The sequence below is a fragment of the Lutjanus erythropterus genome, chromosome 5 (genome assembly GCF_056507025.1).
Source record: "Lutjanus erythropterus isolate fLutEry1 chromosome 5, fLutEry1.hap2, whole genome shotgun sequence".
NCBI classification, from domain to species: Eukaryota; Metazoa; Chordata; class Actinopteri; order Lutjaniformes; family Lutjanidae; genus Lutjanus; species Lutjanus erythropterus.
Window position 1 is genome coordinate 18,677,548 of NC_139321.1, and position 21,820 is coordinate 18,699,367.

The following is a 21,820-nucleotide window of genomic DNA, read 5'->3' on the forward strand; positions in this document are numbered from 1 at the left end:
TTCAAGTCCGACCAGTGAGATAATGGAAAATAAACGTTTGAATTCTGAAGCAGAGCAGATAAATAATTATCTAATTACAACAATACTGACTTGCCTGTGTGGTTGCCCATTAAAAGTCGACATCTGGATGTTTGAGCCTGTTGCTAACTCAGTCAGTTAGTGGAAAGGAATTTCACTGTAGAAAGATATTGCAATATTGGTTAGTAAACTTTTAACAGGTGTTTCTTAAGAAATAATCATAAGTTTATTGTAAGAAATAAGAAAAACATGCAAGGAGTTTCAATTTTTGAAAAGTGGGGTCTGTAGTCTGTTCTGCATTAGAAAGCCAGAACCAAAGTGTGTGTGAATGAGAGCCGAAACAAATGAGAATGATTGGTGATGAGAGAAAAAGTTGATCTTTTAATAAGTTCTCTTTGACAAAGAGATAAGGCAGTCAAAAACAGAAAAATGACAACAAACCCTAACATCCTAAAAACTGTGAGGCAAAATGGTAAATGTTGGCTGTGAAAGAACTTTAACCACCTTTTCATTTAATTTCCATATTTTCATAGCTTCAATATTATTACAATAATTTGGCTGTAAATAAATTAGTCAGCTTCACTCATTTCAAGTCATAATATTGATTGATATCCATTTCTAATAAATAAACCTTTTATTATGTGTTGGCTGGAAATGCTGGAGCTGCATTTCTACATCAACACACAGACTGAACAGAGGGAACAATGAGGAATTAAGACCCGTTACTATGAACACTTTGCTTCCCATTATTGCTGGAACCTTTGACTCTGCACGTGTTATACTGCACGCTCCTCATTGATCCCCCAAACATGTTCAACCAAGCTGAGAGGACATTACAGAGCGTCCTCTTGAATGCAACCCCAGACATGATTTTAATCAATATGAGGTTCTTCCAGCTGGAAAACATATTGGCATTACAGTAGTCTGTCTCATCTTGGCTTGATCAACTCATCAGCTGTCATCTGGCACTAAAGGATAACTTTAACCTGGACCCTCTTTTCCCACGTTTGTGTCAACATTAGTAATGGGAACAATAATTTTTGAAAGTTGTTCAGTATTGATGAGGAGCGTCACAGCCATCAGCAGTGAAACTTAACTACAACTTAATCCCCACAGTCAACTCATTAAGTAACTCCAATAAAAGTGCTTGTTTTTCCCCACTGACTCAGAGTATTATTACAGTTTTGCAAAGGGAGTCTGGTTTGTTTGGCAAGAGCAATAAAACCACTGTTTCTGGTTAAACAAAACACATCTTACTCTTTATTTAAAAAAAAAGGTCTATTTCGGTCATGATCCTTTCCTTAATGTTGTTAGATACTTAGAATAACAATCTGAGCCTGTCAGTGGTAAAAACTAGGTCTTTTAGTGGACATACTTTGACAGTGCACAGCTGCCTGGAGGGACAGTGTTGCAGCTCTGTTCATTCTGCCAGCTGCAGCGTCCTCCCTCAATACTGTACCAATTTCAAAAATGGCCACTTATGCACAAAGACATTAAGATATGGGGTCCAGGTTCCAAAATGCCAAAGTCACCCTTTAATTCACGGTTATCTGTCAGCCAGCATGCTGTGCACCAAAGAAATGAGGTTGAGGACAATAAATAACACATTTCTGTGAGTTCATTAGAGGCAGTTTAACAGTATGTATTTTAGCTGCGAGAGGTTTGTTTACATACAATCTGGGAACTCATCGGCTATCTTCTCACAACAACCTAACCTCTGGAGGCAAAAGCCAGTGTTTCGGGGCTCCTTGTGCAGGCAGCGGATATCCAGGCCAAGACTTCCTCTTCCATGCACTCGTCACTGTTTACAGTCCGATAAGCAACTTGAGACGTGAGAATGGAGCTGGAAGCTAATATTTAGAAACAGATATCTAGACATGAATGCAGATAAATTAAGAAAAAAAAAAACTAAAAAGCTAAGTCAACGTCAAATGATAGCTGATGGGTTCTGAGATTATATTTTGGCCAATTCGTTACGCCTCTTTTGTTCTCCACGTTGACCGTTTGCCCGCATGCAACCAAAACCCATTCAAATGTAATTGGTCAATACTACTCGGACTACAAATGGATTACAAAAGGAAACCAGAATGTTTCTAATACCAAATTCTTGTTCCTTGCCCTCAGGTTCTGCATACATATGCAAATACCTGTTTATCGAGGTCTGTCGAAATACTGTAGTTGGATCCTTTTGAGTGTTGAATCACTTCAAATATTCTACCGACTATAAATGCTAAAACAGACCAGTCCAGTGTGACGTACAGTTCAGTTCTTCATCATGAAGAAACACCTGTCTGAACCAAGGAACCCTTCCCTCATCTTCAAGTGAGGACAAACACAGACAAAAAAATTTAAAATCCTAAAACTTGTACCACGTTCAGACTTCTGCCGTCCCCTTGCTGGCAGTTCAAACTCCATCATCACTGAGCACAGCTGGAGGCTCTCCTACTTGTCCTCTCCAGTGTTGCGGATTTTGTATTTCTCCAGAAACTCGACGTGTTTCTGCCGCAGGATTTCTGTCTGCTTCTTAAAACCGTTGGCCCTGAAAAACAGCACAGACACACTTTCTTACTCGGCTCCAATATCAAGCATCAAGCATTAATTTACTGTTACCAGCCCAATGTGGCATCAAACTGAGGAAAATCACAGATTAATTTAAAAGAGGTCTTGTACTCACTTGGCCCTCTCTTTGGATTCATTGTAAATTTCTGTGATGACTCGATCTTTCTCGTCCATGAAGTTAGTGTGAACTTCCTCCAATTTCCTGAGAGAGTCGGAGAAATGCTTGAGTTAAAACACCCTACACAGAATAACTTTACTTAACCTAAAAACTCGCTGCTCTGCAGGCAGTCTGTATGCTCAGATGTATTTATGAGTTTGTGCAGCTGTTATAACAGCTCTTCACATCACAAAGACATGAATCTCCACAAACACAAGTGGCACCGCGTCAGTATGTGAAAACAAATACAAGGACACAAGCACCGAGGTTGTGCCAAGACACAAGGCATGGAGACGCGTCCATAAACAATCCCATTCATCTGGATGTGAACATGCAGCAAAGAAAACATGAACTCAGGAAACAAGATGGCTGCAGTGGGAAGCCCAGTTAAAACATGTAGTATAAATGGTGGCACAGTGAACACACCAAGACTTAACTTCATAACATTAAAAAAAAACAAAAAAAACCTAAACACACACACAGAGTCGTGACATTTTTTTACCTGAAGAAGACGATGTGGGCTCCGACGCTGAGCAGCATGGCGACGATGCAGTATCCCACCAAGCGGAAGTTCCTGCTCCTTTTTCTCTGCCACTCATCTGCCGTCATGTCCTGTGAATGAGGCTGACGAAACTGCTCCCAGTAACGCATGCTCTCCTGGGTGTCCGCACTGATGGTTGAGTTGTTTTAAAAGGATCATGATAGATGACATCAAAAATAGAGGTAGAACAGATAATAAAGACTATAATAAAGCGTCAAATGTGAGGGACGAATAGTTATTAAAGGGATACTTTTGGATTATTTGAGGTAAGTTTTTATGAGGTACTTATGGATAGTCAGTGTATTAGCAGTAGATGCCAGTTGGCACGCCCCTAGTGACTTTAGTGAATCCAAATTATCCTTTTAAAACACCAAAGTCACACAATTACACAAACTAACAGATTAAGGTGGCGGACTAGCAGCTTCTGTGTTCTGAGAGGTAAAATCACTGATCTTGCGTATGAAGTTCGATTGCTTTGGAGAGAGGAATATCTGGGTTACATAACGGTGGTTTCCTATTTAAAAAGATTGTCCAACGTTAAAATAAAGCAGTGAAAATATTCTGAATATAGTGAACACTTAAACTAATTTTTTTAGGTGGAGTTTTTTTTAAGAGGCTAAAATACCTTTTGCTGATGACCCTGTTCACAGCAGTTCATCGCTTGGCTTCTGTGCAGGTTCTCCTCTCTGCTTCTCTTAACTGGGGACGCGTCCACCACCATTACTGTAAGTAATACACTGACTATCAAGAAGTAATTCACACAAGCCCGCTTCAAATAATTCAGACAGTCCATTTAAGTAGTAAATTGTTGGACAAGAATGTTTTTCCAATTGATTCTTCCATTTAGCTGTTAGAAGACAGTAAATTCTCATAGATCATGTTTCATTTTCTCAAAAAATTGAGATATTAAAACTGTTTTAAAAGTGTTTTTTACAGATATTTAATAATTTGTAAAAATAAATAAATAAATAAAGCAAAAGTTTAAAGCACAATTTTTAGACCTGTGCTAAAATTTGAGTAAAACCTGAAATATCAAACTACACAGAACCCCCATCAAGGATTATCTAGAATATTAATCAAAAATTGATTAGATGAATTCTTCATTTAGTGTTACAGCAGCGCTTTCAGTTAATCAGTCTTTACAAGATTAGCATGTCCTCCTATAGTGTTACAGTAAGCAAAAGATACCAAGCAGAGCCATAGTTGGATTAAAACTACTATGTGTGCCTTCCTGCTGCAGTGTAACATCAGCCAATTGTCTTTTTTGCATAGTTTTATCTCCACCCCAACTGTGTCAAAGCATCTGGACGAAGGTCAGGTTACGTAAGACTAATAAGCACAAGCAGCGTGTATGTTCACCTGGCTCTGTAGCTGGTGTGACTGGAGGTAGATCTGAAGGCCTGGCTCCCGCTGTACGGATGTCTGATTTTGAAGTCATACTCCTTCCTGCTCAGGTCCTTGCTCAGCACCCGGTAGGCCTCGTTCAGCTCCACAAACTGGCTGTGCAGTGCTGGGTTGGATGGGTCGCTGTCTGGGTGCAGCTACATGATGTTATAGTAATGATAAAACCGATCGGTGAACCAAGAGACATTCTGGTGCAGATGTGCTTATCTAGATATGTTGCTTAACACAAAAAAATCTGCTTTCTCTGTGAAACAAATGCATGGACATATATAGCCTGCACTCACAACCATGTTTTTTCTGTAAAGGGTGACTTGTGTCACCCCTCAATTATGCCAGAACCACAAGGTAAATACACATGCACATCCTTATTTACACTGTGAGCCACAACATGAAAACAAACACTCAGGGAGCCCACTGTGGGAACAGCTGAAAAGTACAAACAAAGCTGTGAAAGGCTGCCCTCATGTGGCCAAACGTTTTCTTTAAATGCTCAGCTTGTTAGAGGTACAATACAAAGGATCTGTCAGTTTGTAAACGCACCAGAAAGACAGTTATTGAGTTGTTGATTATCGAGTGTCATTTGCATTAAAATAAGATGGTAGGACTAGATGGTGGGTGTTTGTACAGATACAGACACCACCATGCACTTCTGGTGGGACATGGGTGATGACTGAGAGGGATTATTTTGATGAGTCTATGCATTGTTTTTGGTAGAGTTCTGTATAGATAAATACAATACTGTTATTAAAAACCCTTTTCAATACTATGGCAAAGAGTATGAAAGTTCTGGGCAGAGAAAATAGAATTTTTTTTATTTTTAATTAACAACCTGCACACAGTGTTGGCACAGAAGACGTCACTGAATACTGACTGGTTTTGCTGCAAGCAAAATTTCAGGCAAGAGAAAAAATTCTGATCTTGAAGGAGCACTTTTGATATTATAATCAACTGATATTGTATCACTTTAAACATGTGCTATTGAAAAATTATTTAAGTATTGATACTTTTGACAACCTTACCTTTTTTGATTTGTCAAAAAATGCATTTTTTATCTCCTCCAAGCTGGCATCAGATTTGACTCCCAGCAGATCGTAGTAGTTCACAGCTTTTCTGTGGCAAGAAAGCAAAGAAGTCAAAACCAGGTATATATAAACACAATCGCTAAGTTGTGGTCAATCATTCTGATTATATTGATCACAAACATCTAAACACAAAGTCTACCTGTGTGCGTAGCTTTGGGAAAGCAGGCGCAGCCCACTCTTACAGTACCAAAGACAATTCTGACATAGACGCAACTGAGCCTCCAACTGCATGATGGTGAATTCCTAAATTTCCACACAGAAAACCTGTGCAGAGAAGGCAGATGTTAACATCAGCAAACACACAAAGAAAAACAATTACAGGAGAGGCAAGGAGGCATTTGAAACCAAAATATTAACTTTGATGTGGGGAGACTCCAGACCAAAACCTTAGAGCATTTTATATATATATTTATGTTGTACTCTAATTTTACAAATCTGCTTCTGTTGGAGGGACATAATCTGGTGTTTCATAACACTGAAGTCGAAATGTATACAAACAAACTCAGTGGAAGCAGAGTGCTTAAAATGGCTGATCACTTTTTTTTATCTTGCAGACTTGTTTGTTAATTTGACCAGATGTGTAAAAAGCTGCCAAAGAGATAAGTTAATTATTTGGTTTAAAAGCTTTTTTGTCACATTATAGTTGGACAGATTCTTGTTTTTTGGGAGCAATTTGTTTGGGTGTAAAGGACACCAATCAGTAACTGTTTATGAATTCTATATGGGCTGGACAAGTCAATGACATTTCCATTCAGTGTTGTTTTGTTTTGTCCATCCATCCAAAAATGCACTTTATAGTTTTTTCTTCAGCACTGACTACATATCAAGTAAACTGATTTATACTGTACTTATTATTTTGACATTCTGCATCTTGCATTTTAGCATATTTCTGTCTTCTTGTTTTACCTTTATCTTCATTTTGTCTTACTTTTGTTTGGTCTTATGGTTTGGCTTCTGTTGTTATATTGCTCTCTGACTACCCTGCCTTTCTTTGTCTGTCAAACCACTTTATAAACTGTTTTTAAAATGTTCTATATATATAAAGTCACTGTTATTATTGGTGTTGTTGTTAATGCTGTTATTATGTGCCTATATATATACCTATTGGTTTAACTGTCTGTTATTCAAAGATCCTGATCCAGTTTAATTCCAGAGTTGCCCATGTCAAGCCAACCATTTACCTTAAAAACATATTAGCCTCAAATAAAGACAAACACCGTTGGTGGAATCAGTGGTTAACGTTGCTATTATTCAGGCTTCCTTTCTTTACCTTTCAGTGTGTTTCCATTGAAAGTGATGCTGTCAGCAGCTGTCCCCTCATCTGTTCACACGTGACCTGACTGAGGACAACAACAAGGGACGAGATGAGTGAAATATTTTTAAAGGTGGGTTTAAATACTACCCAGTCAACATAATCAGCTGGTCCTCGGTCCTCTCAGATTATCTGCCGAAACTTGTCATTTACTTTGACACCACGCAAGCTTGGTTTTCGGGGGGGTGTTGTCCCTGTGTACCCTAAGTTAGTTTTGCACAAACGACTTTGAATTAAAAATTAGTTACTTTCGTTAGCTACACCGCCAGCTACAGAATGACTGCTTAGTTTGCACATGAATCATTGTATTAAATAAACTGACAAAATAAAGAGCAAACAGTGGCAGTTAGTTTCCATGAGGACACTTTGTTCTGCTACCTGAGCAGCAGTGCTAAAGCTAACTGGCTTCAAATGCTCGACTAATTCTGTGCTACTGTTAGCCTGCTAACAATGACCTAATTTAGCGAGCGGTGTTGTGTGAAAGATTAAGAGCAAACCCGAAGCTATGATACAAAATTGCACAAAATATAAAGTCAGCACTTTAACAAAGAAAAGTAACATACCAGCAGAACTCAGTTTCATAACAGTAGCTGTGCCGAGGAGCCGTTGCATAAATTCACTGAATCAAGCTAGCTACAATTAAACCGGAACACCGGAGTAATCCCCTTCAAAATAAAGCGCCAGATTATTACTACAACAGGGCATTTGAGGGACAATTGTTCATATAGAGTGTCTGTTTTTTCTTTTCTTTTCTTTTCTTTTTTTTTTTTTTTTGATGAATTACAATATTTTACAGAGAAAACAACTATAAAAGACTGAAACTGCCAAAATGAACGAATGAATGAACAAATGAATGAATGGATATGCTATTAAATGCACCGAATATAAAATTAAATATAAAATTAAAACCAAATGTAGACATTAATTTATAAAAATGTGTATAAAATTTGCCTCTCTGTGTATTTACTTTTGTATTAATTCACACTATTTACTTTATTTCCCATGTCATTTATTACTTATTCATTTTCAGATTTATGTACTTTTTAATTTATTATTTTATCTATAGTCGATGGACTCTGATGTCCAAAAAAGTTGACATCATGACACACGTTGAATGACAGTGCATCCACATTTGCATAAATGCATTAAAATATATGAAAAGAAAATAGGGGTGGAAATGCAAAGAGAAAATACTACCTAAATAAATAAATATAAATAAATTAAATAGAGTAAATAAATAGGGGATTTAACACAGGTGAAAAATACAGAAACAAATTAAAACAGAAAAATCCATTTGTGTCACATTTTACAAATTAATTATATATGTATTTATAATATTGTTTATGGTGAATTTAATGACATATTTGTCTATTTATTGAGTAATTTCTTTATATATTTCGGATTTTTGATTCTGTTTACCAGACAATACATTGACTAAACAGAATAATTGACTAAACAGAATAAGCCTAAATTCTATTGCTGTCATTTAAATTAATAATTAATAATTGTACTTTGTTTAACAACATAATACATTTTACCGAGATACTTTATTTTTCTGTAGTACTATATCTGTAATTAACAAAACATGGGCCAGGATTTTTGTTTAGATTATGACCGGAAGTTGTCGTTGATTTTAGGTATCTTAACACGTCACAGACACGCCCCTGCACGTGTTTGTTTCCCCAGGATTTTAACCCTGTTGTTGCCGTGTTCACCTACAGAAATGAAATACAGGATTTCTACAGTGTCCTGAAGCTTACCAGTATATCTTGAATACAAAATATCACATGCACCATTTTTTTTTAAATTCACAATAAGTTATATTTTTCACCGCTGTCATCAATGTATGTTTTATTCTGATGCTCACCTACAGTTCTGATTCTTGGTCGCTGGGTGGTGATGATGAGCACATCTGTCCATCTGTCAAATAAAGAGGAAGAAACTCTTGGATAGCTTTGCAGACTCTTTCCACCTAGGAAGGTAAGATAAAACCATAACGTTTGAGCAATGATTTAACAGATAAACGGCTGTCCAAGCTACTGTGGTAACGCTGCACATTACGAAATACCGGCGGCATTATAGTGTTACATAATAATGTGTGATTTGTAGTTAGTAACGGTTCTTCTGTGTGTTTAGCTCCAGGATGAAACTGAAGTTGTCAATTACTTTGACCAGTTATCAGTCGGAACAGTTCACAACATTTAGGCTAATTGAAGTAACTCTAGCATAGCATTAGCATAGCTAACTATGTGTGATCCATGTTATAGTGTACGTTAACGTGCAACCAGGGGAGTAGTGGTGGGGGTCAAACACACGTCAAATCAGATTAACTACATCTTTGAAATTTGGCTGAGGGTTTGCTTACTCTTCAGATCAGCTGTAGTGAGGGCAAACAAGTTTATATTATGTCAACTTTCAAAAACCTGTTTGATGTATTTAATATTTTTTAAAGGTAAATTACACTTCTTCCCATAGCCTCACCTGGTGATGTCACAACAGGTAATCTTCAGGTGTTAAGAGGCAAAAAATACCTGCTGTGACATCAACATACGGGTGTGGCATACCGCACAATTTTCACAATTTCAACTCAGACAGAAAACTGTACAGCAGTAGCAGCTGTAAGAGTGTTCACTCACCAGTTTTAAAAATGGCTTCAGAGACAAAGTTAAAACCAGATATTCAGTTCTCAACTTCAGTTCTCAACATTGTAAAAATATTAAATACATCAAACGGGTTTTTTACGTCTCCAACACTCACTGATCTGGTTCCAGGACACAACATAAGACAGGAACGCATCACTAGATCAGTCTCCCAAGCACTTATTCCAGTACCAGCTTATAAAAATAGCTACAGTCAGAGATCATTTCTTCACATGTATGAACAAAAGAACTCGTGCTTCCTGCTTGTGTGTGTTCTTGGTGTGTCTGTTTGTGTTTGAGCAGTGGAAGGAGAGGTCAGCAGTAGTAGTCCTTTATCCTGATGCTGTTATTTACAGCAATTAAACGTCTAAGGATTCATCCCTTTACAACACGTTTATAGCTTCTGTTTCTTTGCTGTGCATTTTTTTCACAGTTTCAAACACTTGGTATTGTTATTTTTATGTCTTTACAGAACTCTGACAGAGCGAGCGAGGAGAGAAGTGAGGACACCAATGATAATCCATGGTGAGAGCTGATGGACTCTGAGGTGTCTGTGCTGCTGCACTGTGCAGCATGGAGGGGGCTGCAGGAGTCTCATGTACAGGTGGAGCTTTCTGAAAGGTAGGAACATCAATCAAATCTCTGAAATGGGTTGAAACTAAATACTTATTTGATAGATAGATAGATATTTAGTGACTCATTTTTTTTAAAGACTTACATTTTCAATAGGAACCAGTGGGCACAGGGGTTGGAATTTGCTGACAGTATGAAAAATAAGAATAATACCAGCCTCTTCAATATAGTAGTTTGATGGTGGGGAAAAATCTAATTGTAGTAATCTGAAAAGTTTGTTTTACTCCCTCTCCCTCTTTTCAGATTCAACAGGCAGACAGATACGGCTCTGGAGCGTCAGATAGAGCACGTGTGGACAGAGCGGGTGTCCAAGGAGCCGTGGCTTTTCAATGGGTCCAAATTCAGACTGCACTCTTTCTGCTTGGCCTCATCATCCTCTGTTTCTCCTCAACACCAACCCAGCGCTCATTCACCCCACATCCCTGTCTCAGACCCTACGGAGGACCAGGGGGAGGGATTTAACTGTGTGCATCACACAGATCAGAACGCTTTGGATGAAAGGAACGGACCTGTGAATCAGACAGGCAACACAGATGACGGACAGACCGGACCGCTCCTCACTCTGAGACTCGGCCTGACGTGCTACAAGGACTACCTGGGAACAAACTGGTCGTGTGGAGTGTCGGAGCTCCGACGGCGTGGAGAGGTGGAGTTCTGTGATCCTGTGGCGCTGCTGGCTCAGCCTCTGGGTGTGGGCGCCATCCTGTGTACGGACGACGGTCAGGTGGTGTTGATCAGGAGGAGCCAGAGGGTGGCAGAGGCAGGAGGGCTGCTGGACATCCCCGGAGGACACCCAGAGCCAAAGGTGGAAAGGTTCTAACTAGAACCATAGAGGGTTCTTCAGCTTGTCCCTATGGGAGAACCCTTTTTGTTTCCCATCACAATGTTTTTTTAAAGGTTCCACTTGGGACCCTTTGTGAGAGTTCTACCTAGAACCCAACATAAAGGTTTATACCAAGAACCACCTATGAAGGGTTTCACCCAGAAGCCCTTAGGAGAAGTTCTACATAGAACCCTTCTATGGTGTAATGGTTCCACTCAGAATGCTCTCTGGAGATTCTGTCCAGAACCTTTCCACCTACTAAGGGTGCCAACAAGAACCTACACAGGGGGTTCTCCCGAGAACCTTTATATATTCGAAGTGTTTAATGTAGAACCCACCCTGGGAGTTGTACTGAGAACCTTTTTATATTCTGAGGGTTTTATCTAAAACCCATCAAGGGGTTCTACTGAGAACATTTTTATATTCCAAGGGATTAATGTAGAGCTTCTCCAGGGGGTTCTACAAAGAATATTTAATCTAGAACATAGTCGGGGTGTTGTAGGCAGAATCTTTTTGTTTTCCAGGGGTTTTATCAAGAACATACTGAAGGGTTATATGGAGAACCATTGTATTTTCCAAGGGTTTAATGTAGAACCCACTCAGGAGGTTCTACTGAGAACCGTTTTATATTCCAAGGTTTTCTTTTAATAAAATGTCAAGGGGGTTTTCAGAAGGAAATGGTTTTGGGTAGAACCTCAGCTTTTCAGGAAGAACTTATATTTCTAACTGTAAATCAAGTGAGTGAAGTCACTAATATGCTTGATGTGTTGGTTCTACTGTGGCTTCCCTCCTCCTCAGGTGGTGTGTGAGCGTCTGGGCCAGGCGGTGCGTGAGGAGCAGATCAGCGTGGACATCATGCAGCAGAGGGCCGTGGTCTCAGAACTGTTCTCATCTGTGTGTGCTGAGATCAGAGACGAGGTGGGTTCCTTTGAAAACCACTGTAAACTGATGTTAAGCTACAGCAGTGGTTCTCAAACTTTTTCTGGCGTGCTCCCCTTCAGAAACCAGTAAAGGTTCACGTCCCCAAACCACATTTTTTTTATGACAGGGGAAGCCACTTATACAAAAACTTCTGGATATTTGGATATTCCAACACCTCGGAGAACTCAGTCAGCGTTAGAACATGACGAACCAGATGTTTAGAATGGATGAAAAACAGAGAGACTAAAATCTGTGATATTTACTTTAATGTCTCACGTCTCCTCTCTGTCCATCTGCAGGTGAATATTCCTCTGAGTTCCCTCGGAGAGCCTGTCCTGATGGGCGTCGCTCTTAATCACACGAGCGCTGGCAGACCGAGTGCTGAGTTTTACGTCAGGTACTTATTCATTCAGTGTTTATCCTTTAGGTGCCCCACGCCCCAGTTTGAGTGATCAAGCCTCTATATGGCTACATGCACACATAGAAACACACATGTGCACTGTCTGTTTGATCTGTTGTGTTTTTATCTTGATTCTGTTGTATCTATTTATTTGTTTAGTTGTTTTAGCCCCTTAATTTCAAAGCTTAACCAGGAACGCGGGCTGCAGAGTAGCCTGTTGCAGTTATTTGTCACAATGTTTATAATAAATGGAGGCTGTGAGTAAATGTATGTCCACCGGTTACATTGTTAGATAAGAGGTCAGGTTTCAATTTCTTTTCTAAAGGAAACCCATTAGTCACCTACACTTGCTCTTGTGCCTTCCTGCGACAGGTGTGGTTTGAAAAATGCAAACATACCTATTGCATGGCTTTGATTCTGATCGGTCAGTTGCAGTATTTTGCGTTAGTTATTTCTGTGAAACAGACCGTTGCTATGGACACAGTTCCAATCATAGACTGGAGGAACAATTAAATCATTTTTAAATCAACAAAATCCATTTTAAAATCAATATTTTGTGTCAATTTAAAAAAAAATGTATTTTGGTAAGTAACCGTATAATAAGCGGGATAATATACGGTGAGCAGGTCATTATTGTGAAATAAACCCCTTCAGAGTGATTTGACACAACAGCTGCCATGTGGCAGATCATACACAAGAATATTAAAAAATGGGTCACTGTGTTATGGACGGACAGCAGATAGATTTGCTGTGATCTGATGCAGAGATATGATGGAGTTTGCCTAGAATGGCTTTGTTGTTTATATTTAAGGTTGTAATCTAGAGACCGTTATCTTTGTCTGCCCTTAGCTGCTCGCTGACGTCTGGTGAAGTCAGAAATTTGTACTGGAAGGGAGGAGCAGAGGCCCACGAGTCCACAGATATCGTCTTCCTCAGCAGAACGGTGAGTAGTCAATCACTTATAACTATTGATGTATGACTGTCTGCATAGCTAAAAGCACCAAATTTTGAGAAACACTGTTCAGACTGTATTATGTTGTTTGTAGGAGGTGCTGCAGCTGGACAGAAGCAGCCCTCTGTGGGCGGAGCTGTGTCCGTCAGCTAAAGGAGCTGTGCTGCTTTATCAGACAGTGAAGCCCGACGGAGAGAGAGACCAAAGCACACGGTGTGACACGGATGGATCCCGATGATCAAATGTACATATCATATAGAGAAACTTTTCATTCAAGTTCAGAGATTTTATTACTCTTCGACTTTAAGCACTCGCTGACCAATACTGATATTAAAACTGTGCAAAATACTGTATATTTTCATCATTTGTACACTGTACAATAAAAACAGGATACATTTGTAAAACTATTTAGAATAAAAAATCCCAAAAAGTGACCTGGTTTTCAGTGTTAAAATTATTTAAACAGATCATTTCTGATTGACCAAAGCAGTGATTCTGCAGTTCTCTATCTAAGATTTCTTACTGATGTAGTAAGTTCTCTTATTTAAAATTAAATTATATCAGCAGAATTATTGTCATTGTAAACACAGATTGTGCAGCGGCATCTCTTTCTCCTCGTTCCAGGTTTCTTCACCAGTAGCCTTCATAACTGCCATCACCAAAGTCTCTGTAGTAGTAGTTCTGGTCCTGATAGGCCATGTTCCACTGAAATGTAAATAACACAAACGCACAACATGATTTAGTTTACTCGGACTGGATGTCACTTAGCCTCTGACAACCTTAGCTGTAGTTTAGAAGGGATTTATATACCAGGACTTTCAGTGACTTAAAAAGCAGCTACAGTGTCTGCTAAATGTCGAAACAAGCTCAGGATCAGCTGAACCTGAAGTGACAAAGAATTAATTTGTTTATTATTATCTTCCTTTGACTTGGTGACAGCCTCAGGTGAGATACAGTACATGTGTCTCACTGTCCTGAACTACTGACAGCTACTATGAATTATCTCTTCGGCTTGACAAAATAATCAGCTTTATTTTCTTAAATAAATAAAAGTGACAGAGGTCTAAGATAAACCTCAGGTTTGACCTCCAGTGGCGTTCGGGTGATTTAGTTCAAGACAAAATGTTTAAACCTTGGTCATCCCCTCTCTCTTCACCCCCTTTCCTGTCTACTCTTCAGCTATCCTAGCAAGAAAAGCCCAAAAACATAACTTTAAAAAAATGTTTAAACCTTAAAGTTCCCCTCCAAGCATTTTTTAAACTATGTAAAAATACTTGAAAAGGTAATTGGTTTCATGATAAACCATGATAAAATTTCAGACAGTTAATAATGCTTCAAATCTAATTACTGTGCTTTGAAAAACTCTGTCCAGCATCAACCAAAGTTAGCAATAGTCTCCCAGGCACAGGTGCAGCAGCAATGAAGGTTTGTTTTGTGTCAGTAAACATCACAACATGATGCCATTTCAGATCGCTTTTTTAAAAAGTGAAGTACATCTGCTCTTTCTCCTTATCAAGACATTCTGGATGTGGCCTTGAACACCACACATCATCGCTGCTTGTGTTAGGTGGACCAGTGAAAGAGCAGTGTGCAATAAGATGGCTAGTGTTAGCGTTCGAGATATTTAGCTATCCATGTTTGAGCCATAGACAGACACGGACTCAGATGAGGAGTCTACTCCAAAATCGGCAACTAGCAGATGTATCAGAATTGTTAGTGTAGTTAGCACCTTTTATTTCCTTATGTTGTTGGATAGCTTGTAACTAGCAATGACTGACAATGCTAATCCCTGCTCTCTGTGCTGCTACAAATCTGCTCTGGAGGTTTCAGGTTTCTTTGAAAACACCTGTTTAGTGGCAAACTTTGCACAATTACAAGTCAGTATAGTCAAGATCAGACATTGTAGGGGATATAAACATACAAAATATAAATTTCTGAGTGATGGGGATCTAACTGAAGTGACATTAATGACAAAGCAAGAACTCCAAATAATGTCAGCACAGTATTTGTTTGTTTATATGTTGGATTTCACTCACATAGTATCTTGGCTGCTGCCTCCATGACTGCATGTTGTATCTCGTGTCGTTCCACCCTACAAAGACAACGATGACATTTAACTAACATCATCTTTACATATCAAATGACAGCCCATCATTTCTCACACTGACCATTGAGTCCAGCCCCCTGCATCCTGTATGAGGGTGGAGGGCCATGAGGGTGGGGTCTTTTCTTGTGAAGTCTGGGTTTCTTCTTGTCCTGTTTGGGGACGGGGGGCAGAAGTCTGCGAGCCTCGTCTTTATACTCCTGCAGCAGCGTCTGTGCCTGATCCTGAGGCAGCTCGACGTACTGCAGCTCCTCCAGCAGGCCGCTCTGCTGCTCTGGAAGACTGCAGCTCACTGGACAAGAGAAGGCAAGTTAAGTTGTGGAAGGATGGCAGAAGTGATGCCCTTGTTTCTGTCTTAATTTCTTTATATTGTGAGTCGATTAGATGACTTCCAAAGATAAAATTATGTTTGGATGTCAATATTCTTTGATTAAAAGTTTCCATCTCTAATAGAAATGCCTTTCAGTGACCAAGCATGTTTGTTTCTTCATTCTGAATTAATTTTTTCAGTCTAGGGTACAGAGATATTTTGTTAAAAGAGGGTTGTGTTGACAGATTTTTTTAATAGCGAGGGGAAAATACCCAATTAAAAAATATCAGTATACATGTAGATAAGACCTGAGATGCAAGTCAGACCTTGGAGTTTGAGCAAGGCGGTCTCAGGGATCTGCTCCCCATCACTCGTGTGGTGCAGGGACAATCGTCTTTTCCACTCATCTGCTGAGGGGAAGACGACCACAACCCGCCGCCTGAAGCCTGTGAACAGCTGCAGCTTGTGACGCCGTGCAGAGAAGAGGATGTTGCACTGGACAACGGAGACATCACAAAGATAATATGGTCATTAACCAGTTAATTACAAAACATAAATGTATGAATATTTAATTCAAGGACAGTTAAATCTAAATGTGTTCAGCAGTGAGGAGTTACCTGGTCGAGGATATAGTTACCAGGAGTCTGAGCAGCCATCTTGATCAAATCAGTTAAACACTGAGAGGCCTGCTGCAGCCTGCGGTCCCTCTGTCCACCACTCTACACACACACACACACACACACACACACACACACACACACAAAGGTTGAAGATTTTTGAATCAGCAGATCAGACATCTTTGAATGCATATATACATATATATATAATATAAAACATGAGAGTAAAGACTGGAGGTTTGACTGACCATCATACATACGAGCAGCTCCTCTGTGCTCAGCAGTCTGTACTGTTTCTCTGGATGCTGCTTCATGTGGGTCTTGGCCCAGTGGCTCTTGCCAGAACCAGGAAGACCAACCATCAACAACGCCTGCACGGAGGGAGAAGAGAAGATTCAGTTCGTAATGACTACTTTAATATCTAAAAACAACCAAATAACATTTTTAGCCACACTGACATCCATGTCAGATAGTCCACCACATTGGTCCAGACTGAAATATCTCAACAGCTATTGGATAGATCAGCATGAAGTTTTATACATACATTTGTGAGCCACATAGGAAGAACCTTACTGACTTTGGAGATCCCCTGACATTTCCTCTTGCACCACCATGAGGCTGACAGTTGTGGTTTTAAGTTATATGTCTCAACTACTATTGAATGGATTGCTATGACATTTGGCACATACATTATTGTCCCCTGCGGTATGAATTGTACTAACTTTTCGTGGGCATTTCTTCTATCTATCGTCCGGTTAAAATGTTGTCAAATCTGTCCAATACTTTGGACCAAATAGCTGCAAAACTAATGACTATTTCATTAGCCTCAGCTGTGGTTTGGGTTTAGAGCTAATTAGCAAATGTTAGCAAGCTGACATGCCAAGATGTTGAACATGGTAAGTGTTACACCTGGTAAATATCAGTGTGTTATCCTAAGCTTTTTATTCTGGGTATATATTCGATCGACCCACACTAACGAAGCAAAGAGTTTACAGTTGTAGACGTGTATATTACAAGCTAAACATGTAATTGCTCTTAAATTGGAAAAATGTTGACGGGACAATAATCAGACGTGGATTAAAGATATGGTGTCAAACATAATGGAAAAGATAACATATATTCTTAGATGTAAACAAAATGTTTTTGATGCTAAATGGAGGCCCATTATCTACTTCAGAAAACACCGTGAATAGAACAGTGTCTCACCTCACACTGTGCTCTGCAGGGACGACCCAATATGGCTCGCACCCTCTGCCCAGCAGAGAGACCAGTAAGCAGCGTAAACCCTGGAGGGCAGGGGTACCAGGGAGGAGCTGTGGGATCCAAGTGGAACCTGACTGAGCAGCTTTTACAGAGGACATGAGGGAACAGAGCACGCCCCTGCAGGACAGAGGCATCCAGGGAAAAGGCCACACCCATGAAACGACCATTCTTATGAAAAGAGAGCTCAACGGCACCATCTGCAGAGAAAGACTGTCACATAAAGACACAAAGTTCAGAGATGGGAGAAAAGAAAAATGTCCTCTGACTCTAACAAAACTAGATCTTCATGTGACAAGACAACAACACTTGAAGAGGAAACTCACAGCGTAACAGCCAATGATGTCCCCCTCTGACAAGGATTCTCCAAACTCTTCTTCTGCCCCACGTGACACTTTTTTACCACATCCATCATAAGCAAAAGAGAAGTCATCCTCACCTGGTAGGAGACAGATAGAAAGATCTTAACACGAATAAACACATCTCCAGAAATGTTTCTCTGTTACAATAAATTCTCCTGTGAAAAAGCTAAAATGAACCTAATGATGAACCTCATCCTTACCCAGCAGCAGAGAGCTGTTAGCTATTGACCAGCCGACTCTCAGGCCATAAGGACACATGTCTTCTTGTTCCTCCAGGTGTGTAGTTATTAACTTCCTCTCCAGCCTCACCTCAAAACCCACCCTGCCCTGCAGCACCCCATGGGTCAGCCTGCAGCCAGACCACAGCGAGGGGAATCGAGCCCAAAACAGTGGCTGACCACACGAACAGTCAGGATTCACCTCAAAGTGGAGGTGACGATCATCTGTGCAAACAACAAGGAGAGACAAGGATTCAAAATGTCTCTACACTGATCTTATGACTTCACATTTTATCTTTAGAAACTTCTGTTTTTTGTTTTTTTTTATTAACATAAACATAACTAATCATAGCTGAAAACACTGTAACTAAATGTGATTTGGCTCATGTTCCTTCACTAGACAAGCAGCGAATGTTTGCCAAAGACTTACATTGATTCAGTCTGACTTTGTCTTCATCGTCCTCCTCTGTCTCCACTCTGTCCACTGGAGGTCGTGGTGATTTGGCTCTGAGAGAAGAGACAGAGATAAATAGTTCAGGTTAGTTTAGGATAATTTCACTATATTCCAACCCACAACCAGACAGACTTATCCTAACTGGAGTAGTTAAGAGATATACAGTATATAAAGTATATAAAACCTAATAGAACATGTGGTTTACACCTTTTTTTTTTTTTTAGCATTTTAAGATTTTGACACATCTACCTATCATGTGACTAGACTAGTGGCATCTCACAATGGAATAACATATTGCAACCAACTCACCAGCCAGATGTGTAGGATAAACTATGGTGGCTGTGAAATTCACAAAAAAAACCAAAAAACATTGAAGGCCACATCTAGAACCAGTGTTTGGTTTGTCCACTCTAGGCTATTGTACAAACACGGTGGTGCAACATGGGGGACTCTGTGGAAGAGGGCTTGCTGCCTATGTTGATAAAATGTCTCATTCTAAGGTAACAAAAATACAACAATTCTTATTTTCAGGTGCTAGATGGGTATCTTTGTCAGCAAACTCTATATTTTGTCCAGCAACACAACAGCTATAGTCTATGGTGGTGATACACACAACATGGCACTTGGCTTGTGGTGCTAAAAGCATAAAAAAGTTTTACTTGTTGAACTCAGCACCAGTGACTCTCTCCAGAGATTAGACATCAGTTATTCAAAATAATCCAAAGACCTAGTGGACCTAGAAAGGTGACCAGTTTTCAAATGTCAATAAACAACAGAAAAAAAACAACATAAAATGTCTCAATACCACTCGTCTGGTGTAATCCCAGTCTCCCAAAGCCTTGACATGCCCAGCCGAGTTGAAAGATGTTATTTACACCATGTTTTTAGTCGAAATCTTCACTGTGGATCCTTAGTTTGGAGCCACACTCACATGTGCCAGCACACGCATGCGTGTAAAAGGCATATCAGGTCTTTGGGAGACTTGCATTTTATTTATTTATTTTGGTTGCTTTTTTCTGTTTGAAAATTGGTCACCATTCTCCTCTTCAGTTAAAGCGTTTGGGAGATTCTGCAATGCCGTTTTCCTGTAAAACTCTAGCACTGTTTTGTGGACTAAAAAACTAAACCCAACCTTCAATCAGCATCAGGGTGAGTAGATAATGACTGAATTTTCATTTTTGTGTGAACTATCCCTTTAAAGTACTTTTTTTTTTTTTACTGAAACTGAGTCATTTAAATGTCCTAATCTCATTTGTGGATGCTTTTCTACAGATCTACTAACTCCAGTGCATTTTAAGTTACCTTTTGTATCGTATCTCCTCTTTGAACTCATAGAAAGCTCGTCCTCTGCCCATCATCTCCGGTGAGGACTCAGCTCTTCCCCTCTCTCCATCTCCCGGCTGTCTGTCAGGCTCTCCATCTTTTTCCACCTGGTTCACTGGTGTTTCACTCCCCGGGATAAACTCAGAGCCCGGTTGTTTTGGTGCTGTCAGACCGGTGTCTGTCTCTGTCTGTGTGGCAGAGTCTGTCAACTCTTTGCTGCTGTCTACTTTACAGGGCGCAGTAACACCACCGCCTGTGGGTGGTGATGGGGCTGGAGCGCGGGGTTGTACTGTTTCGGTCGGTTCTGGAGGTGTCGGTGAAGTGTCAGTTTGTATTTTTATCTCTTCTTCGCCGTCCTCTTCACTCTGTCCTGCCTCTAAAGCAGACCACAGCCTGCTGACCAGCTCAGCCTTCAGCCCTTTAATGTCCAACCCCAGATCATGAAGTCTGGACCGCAACTCGGCCACTTTTAACTTTTTAATGTCCGCTAGTTTCATTGTTATCGTGCGAGTGTAAAATGTACTTATTCTAGTTTTGTTCTCTTTAGCAAAAACAGACCCAAACTAAACTATTCGAAAGAGAAGAGCCGCAGCTTGGATCAAAATATCGGTTCAATATGGAGCCCTGGTTTGTGATTGGCTCTTTACTTCTTCTGCCTTGTAATTATCGGTAGATTAGACACCAGGATGAGTTTTTACTGCCACCATACGATTAGAAATGTTACTACAACTGATTTCCCGTTCAGATATGTAGACCCTGAGAATAATAATATTCTCTCCTCAGTTTCTTTTTTGTTTTTGCCTCTCTACTTTATATATTTCTCATTTATTCATTAATTATTTTATTCTATTGTTAAAATTGATCGTGCCGAAGGTTTTATCAGAATAGTGAAACAAATTGGGTAAACTTGTACTGTGTTGCATTCATTTCTATCAATATGATATACTGCCATAGGCGCCCTGAAACTCTCAATGAAAAAAACTGTGAAGAAAAATTCTTGTAACTGTCTGAGAGACCCTTTGTATATTTTATGTCGCAATTTCATCCATGTTTGAATTCACAAAGGTATTAGAAATGATTCAGAATGTAATAAATAAGTTGTTAAAAGGCAAATTTGTCTAAAATATACCACTTTTAAAATATTGTTTGGTTTAAAATGTATTACTCTTTATGTAAGATTAGGTGGGGGAGGAGTGAGTCTAAAGTTAGTGTTACAAAAGCAGAGGCACTGGCCCTTTAACAAAATGTTGTATTTGTATTGCATTACTCAAACTTCTTAAATCTTGCCTCTGAGAAATAACTCCATGCTGAAACTAATAAAAACTAAATTAAAACAAAATATTTCTAAACTGAAACAAGCAAGCTCTGGAAACTAAACTAAACTAAAAACTAATGACAAATACAAATTTCTAATACACTAACTCTGATTACTGAAATGTTATTTCATTATATTTTCTATATTATTGGCTCAACATTGATGAAAGAATGTGTGAACAGCATTTTAATTCTGCAGCTATTTGAGAGGGCGCTAATCTTCATGATTTTATGTGCTGTTCGGAAACTAAACCATAAAAATGTACAATAATATAAACGCACAACATTTGCCTAAATGTAGAAGTATAAAGCATCACAAACTGTATACTAAAGTACAATATCTTAAAAGTTTATATAAGTAAAGTAACTGATGCAGTGTAGTTACTTTCCTCCACTACCATTCACTGTTTCAGTATT

The 21,820-nt window shown here is 39.4% G+C and overlaps 3 protein-coding genes across 3 annotated transcripts; 1 reads left to right on the forward strand and 2 right to left on the reverse strand.

The window, feature by feature from the left end:
• Nucleotides 1-1,288: 1,288 nt before the first annotated feature.
• dnajc4 (DnaJ (Hsp40) homolog, subfamily C, member 4) lies at nt 1,289-7,722 on the reverse strand. The gene is made up of 8 exons (XM_084719016.1): nt 7,637-7,722; nt 7,032-7,101; nt 5,901-6,025; nt 5,699-5,789; nt 4,635-4,816; nt 3,237-3,404; nt 2,693-2,779; nt 1,289-2,557 (listed from the first exon to the last, which is right to left on the reverse strand). The coding sequence occupies exons 3-8, from the start codon at nt 5,990-5,992 to the stop codon at nt 2,461-2,463; spliced, it is 717 nt and encodes a 238-aa protein (XP_084575142.1). The 5' UTR covers nt 5,993-6,025; nt 7,032-7,101; nt 7,637-7,722; the 3' UTR covers nt 1,289-2,460.
• Nucleotides 7,723-8,931: 1,209 nt separating this feature from the next.
• nudt22 (nudix (nucleoside diphosphate linked moiety X)-type motif 22) lies at nt 8,932-13,875 on the forward strand. Its single transcript, XM_084719018.1, has 7 exons — nt 8,932-9,053; nt 10,185-10,333; nt 10,589-11,150; nt 11,967-12,086; nt 12,389-12,486; nt 13,339-13,432; nt 13,536-13,875. The coding sequence occupies exons 2-7, from the start codon at nt 10,248-10,250 to the stop codon at nt 13,677-13,679; spliced, it is 1,104 nt and encodes a 367-aa protein (XP_084575144.1). The 5' UTR covers nt 8,932-9,053; nt 10,185-10,247; the 3' UTR covers nt 13,680-13,875.
• Nucleotides 13,707-20,732, reverse strand: LOC146326698 (heterogeneous nuclear ribonucleoprotein U-like protein 2). Its single transcript, XM_084719017.1, has 11 exons — nt 20,069-20,732; nt 18,743-18,819; nt 18,295-18,537; nt 18,059-18,171; nt 17,679-17,945; nt 16,721-16,843; nt 16,473-16,574; nt 16,182-16,350; nt 15,610-15,837; nt 15,478-15,533; nt 13,707-14,146 (listed from the first exon to the last, which is right to left on the reverse strand). The coding sequence occupies exons 1-11, from the start codon at nt 20,584-20,586 to the stop codon at nt 14,072-14,074; spliced, it is 1,971 nt and encodes a 656-aa protein (XP_084575143.1). The 5' UTR covers nt 20,587-20,732; the 3' UTR covers nt 13,707-14,071.
• Nucleotides 20,733-21,820: the final 1,088 nt, after the last annotated feature.